The sequence below is a fragment of the Trichoplusia ni genome, chromosome 25, assembly GCF_003590095.1.
Source record: "Trichoplusia ni isolate ovarian cell line Hi5 chromosome 25, tn1, whole genome shotgun sequence".
NCBI lineage: Eukaryota > Metazoa > Arthropoda > Insecta > Lepidoptera > Noctuidae > Trichoplusia > Trichoplusia ni.
This window is the reverse complement of record NC_039502.1, coordinates 632,431-645,856: the sequence shown is the minus strand read 5'-3', so window position 1 is coordinate 645,856 and position 13,426 is coordinate 632,431. Positions and strand designations below refer to the sequence as shown.

Here is a 13,426-nt window from a genome sequence, read left to right as displayed (position 1 = left end):
CTGTATTCTTTATTTCACATTAAAATATTTGATTAAAAATCTATTTGACTAAAGTAAATTATGCTTACGATTTCATTAAGAGTCAAAAGACTCTTGACGTTTTTTTTCGGAGTTTTTCAAAACTAGTCTTAATATTATTATTTAAATTACTTCCAGTCACATTTGGCATTCTTACCCAAACAGGTCTATCACCAGGCTGTATCTCATAAACTGTGGTGCCTAGATGAAATTTTCGCTATAATAAATCGGAAAAAACTATTTTACAAGGTAACATTCACTTGACGTGTTTGATTTTTATTTTAAACTCTTGTCTTAGTTGTAAACCTGCGGTCGATTGCAGTAAAAGCAATCAGCTAACTTCGGGCAGTGCCTACAGCGCCGTGAAATTCTGCCAGAGACGACCAAGCCGGTTAAATTGAAATGCATTGACGGACGGGATTGTTCCAGACCAACCATATATTTGTCAGACTGTTTTTAAGGAGATAAAAAAAATACAAATGTATTTTGTAATGAGTTAACAGTTTTTGGATTAGTCATTTGCAGTACTTCATACTTTTAGCTACAAATAAGGGCTGACACACACATAAACGAAATAAAAGTTGTTTTGTGTATTCTTTCTAAAAAGGCTTTAAGGGGGGGGGGGGACAAGAAAATGACACTTGAAATCCTAATGAAAGACAGTTAGTTTATTAAATGGTGTTTTAAGTTAACAAAATTTTGCTTTTTTGAAGCGAAAACTTCTTTAGCAGCGCTGAGCACTTTTTTTGTATGGGTAAAAACGAGATGCTGATCGAAAAAGCGTAAGATGAAAACTTATTTAATGCAATACTGCATCGATAGCGATATAAATAAATTCTGCATTCACATAAATGCTAGAACTTCTATAATGTAATAAAAGCAATTATTACAAAATTATTCCAAAACAATTTTTATATACTTTTAATTTATATAGCGTTGCAATCAAAATTGTTTGATAACAAAAATCAGACGTTTAATTAATGTAACCGTATCTGATAACCAATACCCAGAAATCGATAGCATTCCACATAATCTGTGTTTGTTGTAATCAGCTAACTCCCGTTGTTTACCAGTCCATGAAACCGTTCGGCGTCGATAAACAAGTTTAATTGAAATGTATTGATGAATGCAATTGTTTTGACAATATTAATTTCAATTATATTCACAGCCTGCTGACGTGTTATAATTACATATCATCGGTATTCACTCGTTTATGTTCAATATCGACTGCGTAAATATTTAGCTTTCGATTCGTGTTAATTGTAAAATAATAATGTATTGTTTTTTTAAGTATATTGTTACCGATGGGATTATTTTTTATCAAAACCACTGTGTCCTCCATCATTGGCCTAGCTTTTTTCCAACTATGTTGGGGTCTGCTTCCAGTCTAACCGGATTCAGCTAAGTACCAGTGTTTTACAAGGAGCGACTTCCTAAATGACCTCCTCAACCCAGTTATCTGGGTAACACGATACTTCTTGGTTAGACTGGTTGTCAGACTTTCAAGCTTCTGACTACCGATAACGACTGTCAAAGATTTAGGAATAACAGCCGGGACCCACTATTTAACGTGCCTTCCGAAACACTGAAGAACTTAAGACAAAGATACCGCGTCAAGCGTAGCTTAGCCTGTGATCGATTCTCTTATGCTAACCCACTGCTTCTGCGGGAAAAATACCACCTCCAAATCCTTCAAAAGTTCTCTTTAATATGCCACAATTAACCAGCTCACACGGTAGGCTTTTAGATCTTGGAGCTACTGCTTCCTAGGTCGTCCATCCACTGGTTCCCATTTTGTGGTGATTTGTTTAGGCAAGCGATCACTGTCTATGTGGCTGACGTGTCCCAGCTATTTCCATTTTAGCCAGTTAAGTCTGTTAACCCAGTTTTGGAATGCAGTGTGGTGGTCCGATTATGGTCATGTTATTTAACACCAAGAATGGCATTATAGATGTCTAAAATACATTTTATTCTTCATAGCGGTTTTCACAAACATTTTAACCACGACTACAAAGACACACAGACTTAGAACAAGCATTCGTGGATCACACAAACACTTGTTCTACGTAGTGATGGGAACCGTACAAGTGTTTGCAGTCAGAATAAAAAAACAGTTAATTAATTCAGTCTTTAATCTATTTGAAAACCTTATTTGTCCAACTTAAATTAATATGGATTTTAAGAAAATCTTAACTTATACTCTAAGGTCTAGTTATACACAAAGATTTTAACAAATTAAAGCAAGGATCCCGTATCACATGTCTGTCCAATCTGAATGGGGTAAGTTTTCCGATGACGTATGTTTGCGTAAGTTTTATTGATAAACTTTATTTTATTGACAGATCTGAGATCCAATCAAAGATTGCAATTGATTGCTATCGTGTTCGCATCGATGTTTGTTCCTTGGTCCTGTGACCCAGAGGGAACCAAATCTAAGTCATGCTCATGCTTTACGTAACCAAAGTTTAACAACAGAACCCAATTACTAAAACTCCGCTGACTGTCCGTCTGTCCGTCCGTTTATCACCAAGCTGTATCATTAATATTATAGCTAGTCAGTCGAGATTTTCACAAAGAACCCTAATCTATATCTATTTATATATTTATAGAATAGAATATTATTTATTGTACACCATGGGATTGCTGCAGTGATTCATAATACATATGGTGTTAGGGTACAATGGCGGTCTATATCTTTATATTATTAAATCTTCTTATTTTTTTGTATATAAAAATGAATTGCTGTACGTTAGTCTCGCTAAAACTCTAGAACAGCTGAACCAATTTGGCTTTTTTGGTCTTGAAATATTGGTTGCAGTTCAGGGAAGGTTTAAACGGTGGGAAAATATGAAAAAAAATTCGGAAAAGACGAACCGTTACCTTACTCTACCTACTTTCCTGTCAAACTTTTGACATATTTTGACGCCTGTCATAGGACAGCTATTATAGCTATAAAACTCTTTTTATAAACATTATTTGTTAAAAGTAATGAAATATGTGCACGAAGGTAGTCTGAATTTAAGTGGTGTAATGGGGGTCAAGGCTACATTTTATCTCGGCATTCTCATGGAAACGGGGACCACCGAAGACTGCAAACTGAAGTCCACGCGGACGAAGTCGTGGGCAACAGCTAGTAGTTAGATATATCCTACCGTAGCGGACGTTTTAGTAGATACTAAACCTTGTTCATATATGAAGTAGCTATTTTTGTTAAAATAAATCCTCATTTATTCAGCAGTCTTTCTGATGTAGTCGTCCGAAGAGATAACGATAGTCTACGTATTGTACCATCCAACACTGCACTAATGCACAACAGTGTTTTTGTCTTGTACCCGTAATATTTAATAAAATACCAAAATCTATAAAACAACTTACAGTCGCTAAATTTAAATTTCATCTATAAAATTATTTAATGGAAAATTGTTTTTTTAGTCTACATGATTTTCTAAATACCTAATCATCAACTTATATTTTCTAATGTCATCCGTCGTCTGAGTATAGTTTTATTAATTTTTTAAGTGTGTTAGTTATTTATAAATAGAAGGAATTTACTATTGTCATACCTACTTGAATTTTGTATTTTTGTACACCCGTGTGGGCAAAACATGTAAGGACGTAACTTTATTTCATACCATCTTGCTTGCAAACCTGTTTGTACCTGCACACTCATGTTTTTTTTATAAATAAAGGATCTTTTATCTTTTTAAAAAGATTTACGAACTCGTAGAACATCATTTTGTTGAACTGTCAATAATTTTAGCAGTGTACTCAGAAATAGGTTTTCGATTTGACAGATTGCATTACAATATCGCAGTTTTCTTATGGAACCCTCATCTATACTTCTATACTTAATACATAAAGCTGAAGACTTTGTTTGTTTGTTTGTTTGTTTGTTTGAACGCGCTAATCTCAGGAACTCCTCTTCCAAATTGAAAAAATATTTTTGTGTTGAATAGACCATTAATCGAGGAAGGCTTTAGGCTATAAACCATCACGTTGCGACTAATAGGAGCGAAGATACAATGGAAAATGTGAAAAAACAGGGCAAGTATAAATTATAACTTATATCTTCTACCCACGGGGACGAAGTCGCGGGCAACAGCTAGTATTTTATAAATAAATTATAGCATATGTTTAGCGGGGATAATGTAGCTTCTCAACAGTGAAAGATTTTTTTAAAATCGATTCAGTATTTTCAAATAATATTCTTGTCAAACAATCAAATCATTCCTCTTTATAATATTAGTATAGATAAGAGTGGGCGGGGAATAGATTGTAGCGGTTTAACCTACAAAGTTATTCAAACATGACTCGGTCAGAAAACATATTTATTTTAAGTTACCCATCACATTACAAACTATCTTGTTCAATCGTGTTTCTTATCCAATCCATGAACGGAGCAATTGGAGTTTCCCTTACTCGCAATCCACCAACTTTTACAAAGTTTCTTGGTGCAAGTGGCACCTCATCATGTCAGGCACGCAGCTCTAGCTAGAGACTTGGTCGGACCAAGAAGTCTCAGTGGCAAGTTATGTCTCTAAAGCACATCACTGTAAAAATAGATTTCCGGAGCTAAATGAAAGATCCTGCTAATCTTACTAATTTTATTATAAACGCGAAAGTTTGTACACATATGTTTGTTCCTTTTTCAGGCAAAAACTAATGAACGGATTGAGAGGAATCTTGGAACACAGATAGTTTCGACGAGCCTGTTGGTCTAGTGGTTAGTGACCCTGACTGCTATACCGGAGGTCGTGGATATTATATTATACTAGCTGACCCAGCAAACGTTGTTTTGTAATAAATTATTTCTAGTTGTATGTATTTTTAATGCCACATTATATAAAAAAAACAATAATTTTCGTCCAAAAAATGAGAAAATAAAATTAAGGGTGGGCAACCCTTATCACTTAGGGGTATGAAAAATAGATGTTGTTCTATTCTCAGGACTACCCAATATGTATACCAAATTTCATAAAAATCGGTCGAACCGTTTCGGAGGAGTACGGTAACTAACATCGGGACTCGGGAATTTTGTATATTAGAAGATTATTATTATATATTATAAATTCAATTTGTAGAGGGGACCGGCGGTCTTAAGCTAGTTAGTACTAGAATAAATTATCAAATGTTTTGAGGCAGAAGTTGTCGTCGTTCTTTTATGCAATTGTAACATTTTTTTTTATTGATGTCACCATTGATTTTGACGAAATGTGTTTTTCGCCGAATTGAACATACTAGACGATGCCGCGATGGGTATGACTCAAAGTCGATCTTTATGCCTAAAAATATCGTTCATTTGTAAGTTCCATTTTTTACATCTAGCATCAAATTTAACTCAGATTCCGATCTAACATTCGGTTAGAAAAACTAAGCAGCTTACTGATATAACCACTGCTAGACTAGTTTCTGTCGCGTACTTTCAAAGCTTAATGTAATTTTTAGTATCTTATTATAGGGTTTTGTGGCCGATGTGGATCGGACGGAATACATTAATTGCGTAAAAATAAATCCATTTTCGGTATAAATAGTGATACTGGGAAAAAAATGTCCTCAATTTTTGGCTAACTAAAACGAACTCCAAATATGTTAGTGGTTTCTTAGGTTTACGCGAATGTTAGACATTGAAATGAAACTACTTTTACGGATTTTATCGCGGTTACTGCAAAGGTTTCGAAACGTCGGGAACTAAAATCTAAAATTAAACCGCGATAAAATCCATAAAAGTAGTTTCATTTCAATGTCCAAATATGTTTTCAGAAATTCAATATGATTTTATTATAAACTGCTGGAATTTACCTATTACTATAACTACATGATAAGAAGTTCAAAACTCGTGTACTGGTTCTGTAAAGAGCGAGCGAAAGATGTGGCTTCCCTGGAAGTCAGAGTAACCGCCTGTTTTCTACGCTAGTTCATTTACCTCAACATTTATGTAAGGCTCTCTTGTAGACTTACATACCATTTATATGTTTAATTATTGATCTAACTGTCATTACTGTGTCGGAAAATATATTTTATAATACTTTAATGATATAATTTATAATACTCCGCTGAATTTCCGTCTGTCACAAATATTATAGCTACTCTTTATATGTATATATATCGATGACAGAAAATCATATATAGATAAAGATGTTGCTAAAACGTCATCTGTGGCTATCGCGGGCCATGAGATGAGCCTGTCGGCTTACGGGAGAACAGACAAGAAGACAGCCAAGTTTCATCCTTAGGGTGCAGAACCTTTAAATAACTATCACAAAAACAAGACTGAACGACACACGGAACACGTAAATTAAAAGAATTGAAAAAAAATCACGATACAAAATTCCACGATCATTTAAAACCGTTATCAAGAATGGTTTCCTGAAAACTGCCAATTATATTATTTGCCATGGATGGCAATGGGAAATAGGATAATGACGGTGTGAAAATATGATGGCTTTTACTGTCGTCGGGAGAATATTATTTTCAGGGAAGCCATTCTGAAATTGTTGTCCCGTTAAGTTGTGATTTATCGCTCCGCTTTACAATGTGATGAGTTCCATATCTTTGTTAGCTAAAGTCCATAACTTAAAATTGTGAGATGAAGCCTTGAAAGAACTGCTGCTGCACTGCTGTCTGTTCGTCTATTTCATGAAAATGTAGCTAAGAAAGTGGAAATTTTCACAGATCGTGTACTTCACTTAGATGAAGATTAAACACGATTGTATTGCACAAATCACTCAAACCAGTAGCGTAAATGACCAAATATGTTCGAGTCACATTTAGTTTCACTGCTCAGGAGCCCTGAATGAAGCAAGTTTATGAGAAAAATTATTTTGGATGAAATCTAAACTACGGACGCTGCGTTTGTTCATTATTCTAAAATGTATTGTTCTTCACATCTTTAAAACCACGCAGTCAAAGTCGCGTTCAACAGCTAGTGTCTAATAGATGGTTTTATTTTTGATGACGAAGTACTTAGTGATGTTCTATAAAAATGAAAGGGTGGGGCGTCGAATGGATTGTAGTGATTAAACCTATAAATTTGTTCAAACACGACTCGGTCAGAAAACATATTTATTCTAAGTTACAGATCGAATTACAAACTGTCTTGTTCCATCGTGTTTCTTATCCAACCAATGAACGAATCAATTGGAGTTATGGCGGCAACGTCATAAATTGGGTCCGTTGGTTGGTTGGCACAAAATCTTTCCAGCTGCTGAGGACCAAGGGTGTTGACGCCGATTACACCTGAAGCGTGGAGTAAGGGCCCACCGGAGTCTCCAGGACACAGACCGGCCGAGTGTCTGCACCGCCTGGCGACACAAAGTCGTGGAAATAACATTTCCCGTTGAACTTCTCCACACTGAACCACTAACACGTCCAAAGTTTGTAAAGGTTTATGTAGCGTAGTTGCATCGCCAACCAAAAACGATTCATTTGTGATTCCGTAACCAGTGGCAGTAGCTTCCAATCCAATCAGAGTCGTAGCACCTATAGCACTGACACGAGCGTACTGTGGCAAAGTGACCGCCTCGTTCTTTATCAAGGCTATATCATTACGCACTTCGATTACAATGATACGATTTGAGGGGTGTATGATAAACTTTTTTACTAATTTTGCTGCGTCTTTGAATTTCATCAACGCGTCAGTGACAGTTCCAGCCAATATGTAAGGCACTTGCGTGTAGGATTCTGTAATAATTTCCTCTGGTTCGCAGTGTGCAGCTGTGACTGTCCAAGTGGGAGCTATAAGAGCACCTGTACAGACATGAAAACGATAATCTGTGTTTGTGTCAAGAATAGTAAGTAAGATTTGCAGTCGCACTACGAATGGGTACTCTTTTTCCTCAGCATCTTTGCCACCAATGATTCTTAAACCTGGCTGACCCTTGCCCATGCAAAGCATTGTAAATACCACCAAAATTTGAAATACTTTAGAACACATTATTAATTTAATCACAAGTTTTCAAACGCGTCTTAGTAAAGTGAATAAAGTTGAATGAAATATTATTACAGCTGTTACTAAGTAAATAATGAAATGTTTCGTAAAGAAGTTGAAATCAATAAACATATTTATGGCACAATAAAAAAACTGGTTATTAATGAAATATTTCGTAAAGAAGTTGAAATCAATAAACATATTTATGACACAATAAAAAAACTGGTTATTATTATGCAAGGGTTTACTCACGTGTTTTCATTGGGATTGCAGGACTAGTGCCTTAGACTAGTCTTTAAACAAGAGCTGAAGCGGTGACGGGTTGAGATGCGTAGCACAACGCTCGAGTAGTTTTTAATATTTAAAAAATAATTGTGTTATTCGGTTTATTTCCTTTGCTTTTAATGTAGGTTCTGTAAGGCACATTGAGCATACCTAAAAAGCTAAGGAAAAAAACTTTAACAAGCTAACATATCTACGTATTTTCGGTTTTTAGTTAACAGAAATTTGAAAGGGTCGTAAAACACTATTAAAAGCATTCCACACTAAGTTTTTTCACTATTTGCAGCATTCCACACAACTCTTGTGGGATGTTCCTTCGGCTACTTTTTTTCAATAATTTGATAATATCTTACAGACTTGCAACTGACGTAGTTGGTGTCGTGATTGCTCAAACATACAAAAGGGTTAATCAGATTTGCAAGAATAATAAACAAAAATCTTTTGCCCGATGAGAAATTTTCTAATGACTCCTTTCGCTTTGGGTTGAGCGGAAGGGAGTGTCAGACTTTTACTGGCTAAAATCCAACCATGTCGCGGCCACAGTACCCCTTTCGTACAACCTCGCTACTCTGGCACGCATCAGCCCTAATGAGTAGCCAATTAGGGCTGATACTGAGAACCGATACCAATGGGAGTAAAGAAGTTGAGAACAAGGCAAACAAGAACTTAAGTTACACTATCGAATTAGATTTAATCTGTAAGGATAGTTGTAAGAGAGGAAAAAAAAAACAAAAAAAAACAAAGAGTTTAGCTCTTAAGAAATCTACGAATTTCTAAGCTGCAATACTTGTTAATTTAGTCAACATTTATTAGCCTGAAGGATTACTAAATTCATATGTGATATCGCACCGTGTCACGCGTGTATCTTTCATCACATAAGATTAAGTCTCCCGTCCACATCCCGAGTGAATCCGGTTCAGTTGGCCTTAATCACTAGAAACTGAGTCCTGTGAAACAGATTAGTGTTCAAAATTGTCTCAAGTTGTTGCATACCCAGGAACATGATCGTCGGGGACAATAGGTATAAATTTTAGCTGTTGAGGGAATCTACCTTTTGAAGTGATGACTTCTCTTGGGATTTCTTTAATTACTAGCTGTTGCCCGCGACTTCGTCCGCGTGGTTAGAAGATATAAATTAGGATTTTTGGAACGGAAGCCCTCGAAGACGAATAATTTTCCCTGTTTTTTCCACATTTTCCATTGTATCTTCCCTCCTATTAGTCGCAGCGTGATGGTATATAGCCTAAAACCTTCCTCAATGATTTTTTTCAATTTGAACCCGTTGTTCCTGAGATTAGCGCGTTCAAACAAACAAACTACCAAAAAAAGTCCTCAACTTTATATATTAGTATATAAATTAGTATAGATAATTTCTCTCCTAAGACGCACACGTTTTTTTATATGTGAGTCTGCATCGTGGTTGGTATATAATAAGTCATTCGGGTGGATTTTTTCAACTCAATTTTCAGGCACTTTGCGATAAGCTAGCAGGCTGAAATTTTCAAGGTAGCTTCAAACCCGATGACAATGCAATTTACAACTATAAAAACGGCTAGACCGATATTGATAATTTGATTGGAGTGACAATTAAAAGGAGAGTTTTTAGATTTTAAAAATTTAAATTAACTTCCATCTATCTTACACCAGGTCCTTTAGGTTTGTGTATTAAGAAGCGCTTGCTTGAGACTGGTTTATTCTTAAATGATGATGAACGGTTTACTCACGCGTATACCTTATGAAAGCCCTATCTTATCGGAACCGATCATCATCATCATCATCTCAGCCTATCGCCGTCCACTGCTGAACGTAGCCCTCCTCCAAAGAGCGCCAACCATCCCGGTCTTGGGCAGCCCGCATCCATCCGCTGCCAGCCACCTTCTTCAAATACTGATAATCCGATATAATTACTTTTTTGCTTAAAATCAATGGTAGAAAATTATGTGAGTAATTGTTTCAATTTAATTGTGTTTCTTCTCAATTATATAACACATAGAATTATAATTGTTATCATAGTTAACTAAGCTTACTCTATTCATTTTAATTTATTAAAATAGCTGCTATATTTAATTAATTTTCGCAACCATTTTAAGCTTTGTTTTAAATTCTACAGCTTTTATGCTAGCACCAAGTATTTAAAACAGAAGATTAAAACTATTTAATGCAGTAAACTTTGGAAACTTTGAAGGTGCTCAAGTTGAGCTAGTTTGGGTTCCAACTTATAAACTTAAATATGAAGAATTAACTATATACAATATAATAAGTGTTTTTTTTTTTGACAAATTAATAGATAAATAGTTTTCTAGCAAGTTATGCCAACTGGCTGTTATTTTATTGGTATGTTTTGCGGAGGGATTTGCGTCATGTGGTAAGGAGGTGTTGAATTTGGATATAGGGAAAAAGGACGACCAAAGAAACAATTGATGGATTGTCTGAAAGACAAAATGGCCGCAAACAGAATACTTGTGAGATGACGTTAGATAAAAAGGGACAAAAGAAGAAGACATGCGGCGCCGAACAAAGAAAATATGGAATAAGGACGGGCAGGAAGTGATGGTCTTCTAGAACGATTTTACAACTTACTTTAATAGCAGGAAGGGGTAAAAAAGGGTGAAGCTCCGCTATGTATCAGCTATAGATATCACAGTTAATGGAACTGTTTGTTAGCAAATATAGACCATTATCAGAAGACGTAATTCTGTTTCCCATACAGCCTCAAATAAAAAAATCACATATCACAGTTAATGGAACTGTTTGTTAGCAAATATAGACCATTATCAGAAGACGTAATTCTGTTTCCCATACAGCCTCAAATAAAAAAAAGTAGAACAACGGCTAGGTACGGCATGAAAATTTATATTTATTTTCTCTAATTTTACGAAACACTCAGGGTCGTGATTTCATTTTCGGATAATTTTTCTGCAAAATTATTGTCCATTTTTTTCCAAAACCCTACTAGTTCTACATCCTATGAGGCTCCATATTTAAAATGACCAAAAAAGTCAGACGATTTTGGCCTGTGAGAAGTATTTCAACGATTTGGTCAACGCTTTTGAATTTCGCATTTCAATAGTATCAGGTATTGCTTGTGAGTACCTAATATTTGAATTTAATAAAGTTTATTTAAATTATTCCTCGATATTACATACATACAGCAGAATTCGATATTACTCAAACCAAATGAGCTTTGAATAACATAGACATATTACACTTATACACATTGTATGATCATATTATTCATAGCTTTTATCAAAATAGTTTCGAAACAAAATAGTATTTTCATATTTTCCGGTTGCGAAGATACCGCTACTACTGCCCTGAGATAAGACGAGGATAGACTAGTATGGAAGAGGATCGTCAACGACTCCATTAAGGCGTTTCAACACGGACGCGACGGAGAATACTAATAAAAAGAAAATACCGTAAATGTAGCTAAACTTTAGCCTGTCTTCGGTGATCTATCGTCATGGATGTCTTGAATATCGACCAAAATAACCTCCCTTCTCTAAACTTGGTTTAGTCGTGATGTAGTACAGTACAGTAACAGAGTATTAGGAATAAAATAAAACGGTTGTTGAACGTGGCAACGTCATAAGAAAAACAATTGATGCCGCCCCTAATGGAACACCTCAGAGCGAGGTAACGCCGCAAACTTACTTGAGCATGTCCCCTTATTAGGTTAAAACCTCTTTTCCATACTGTTGTATTAACTCGTTCATTATGGAGCTTGCAGGTTGGCGACTCGAATGAGTCTTCTACCCATTCATAAATTGCGTATGTAGAACCTGGGCATCACCACTATGTACTCAGCTACCAAGCTTCGACCGAAAGAATATTTCTGTTGTATCTGTGAGCACCCAGTTTTCAATATTTGGAATCAAAGTATGCTCAAAATAACTTGGCAGTTTGTCAATGGTATCCTATCATTAAGCGGTCAACTCATTATTACGACTCCTGTTGGGTCCAAAACTATTGACGGATGGACGGATGGATGATCTCGATAAACACTCGTCATGACCGTTGTGTTATTGAATACTAGCCTTCCTCTTCTGAGCTTCGCCCTTTTCATTGCGGATTGGCGATTTTAGATCCAAATATTTTGAATACAGATTTCCTCACGATGTTCATTTTCACTACGTCATCGGTGTCTTAGAATAATTAAAAGAGTAACATAGGCACTTACCCGCGTTGTCGCGTTGGGATCAAACTTGTACAACATCTCGTGCACATCAATCTATGCAATTGCAAGCAACCACGACATTACTAATTCAGAAATTATAATTTAAATCTTTTAAATTAAATTCACTAGGTATTTAAGAAAAATGCAATAGCAAAAAAATAGTTTGAAGCCGAAGATAACGATATAAATGATTGTATTCTACAACGGTATAAACTTAAGGACGAGACGCTGAGGTTTCAATTAAAACTTCACAATTGTTCGAGTTCTGCACCTACTTATAAGGAAAGTTTAATGTCGGAGTCTCAGTAAATGGTAATATTTTGCAGTCAGCGAGGGAAGTAAATGATACTCTCGTTTCGAATTGTAATTTATTTTGTTATTTCAAGTGATTTTGATACGGTATTTTGTGGTGTGATTTTATTAAGACACTACGCTCTCGCGTCGCCTTCTAAAAATCGGAATTGATCCTACAGGAACATCAAAAGTTAATAAAGTGAAGATATTTTAAAGAAACTTTTAGAACTCTTAAACATAACTGCGAACTTGGAGTGAAATTGTAGTAAGACATTACTTAGTAAGGCATTTATTTCTTGTATCAAGTCACTCAGTCAGCATTCAAGTCACATGCAAAAACACACCCAGTCTTAGGACAAGCATTCGCAGATTCGAAGCTTGTCCTACGGGATCGAAACCGCGACACATCCCGGACGGCTAACTAAATGGGAAAGATGGGAAATGAAGGCTAATGAATATATTCATTCCAAGTTAAAAAAAAAACTGTTTTGGTAAAAAATATCTAGTAAATAACCTGTACTTAAATATCTAATATATAAACCGACCGATTCTCGTGAAATTTTGTGTGCATATTCAGTAGTTTTTTCAGTTTGACAACCAAATTTGTTTTATTTTTTAGGTTGTGGTTTATTTTAGTAATATTTCATAAATAACTATACTTGAAATGCACAGTACATACATTCAAACTATGTTAGACCAAATTTTGGGGTCGACCTAGATTTACACTT

The 13,426-nt window shown here is 35.5% G+C and overlaps 1 protein-coding gene across 1 annotated transcript; it reads right to left on the bottom strand.

The window, feature by feature from the left end:
* Window positions 1-7,066: 7,066 nt before the first annotated feature.
* Window positions 7,067-8,011, bottom strand: LOC113505387 (trypsin-like). Its single transcript, XM_026888062.1, has one exon. It carries the CDS (start codon window positions 7,949-7,951, stop codon window positions 7,103-7,105), a length of 849 nt encoding a protein of 282 aa, XP_026743863.1. The 5' UTR covers window positions 7,952-8,011; the 3' UTR covers window positions 7,067-7,102.
* Window positions 8,012-13,426: the final 5,415 nt, after the last annotated feature.

What these genes read in the sequence shown, in the direction of transcription:
- LOC113505387 (XM_026888062.1), bottom strand. Translation starts at nt 7,951, where the DNA reads ATGTGTTCTAAAGTATTTCAAATTTTGGTGGTATTTACAATGCTTTGC.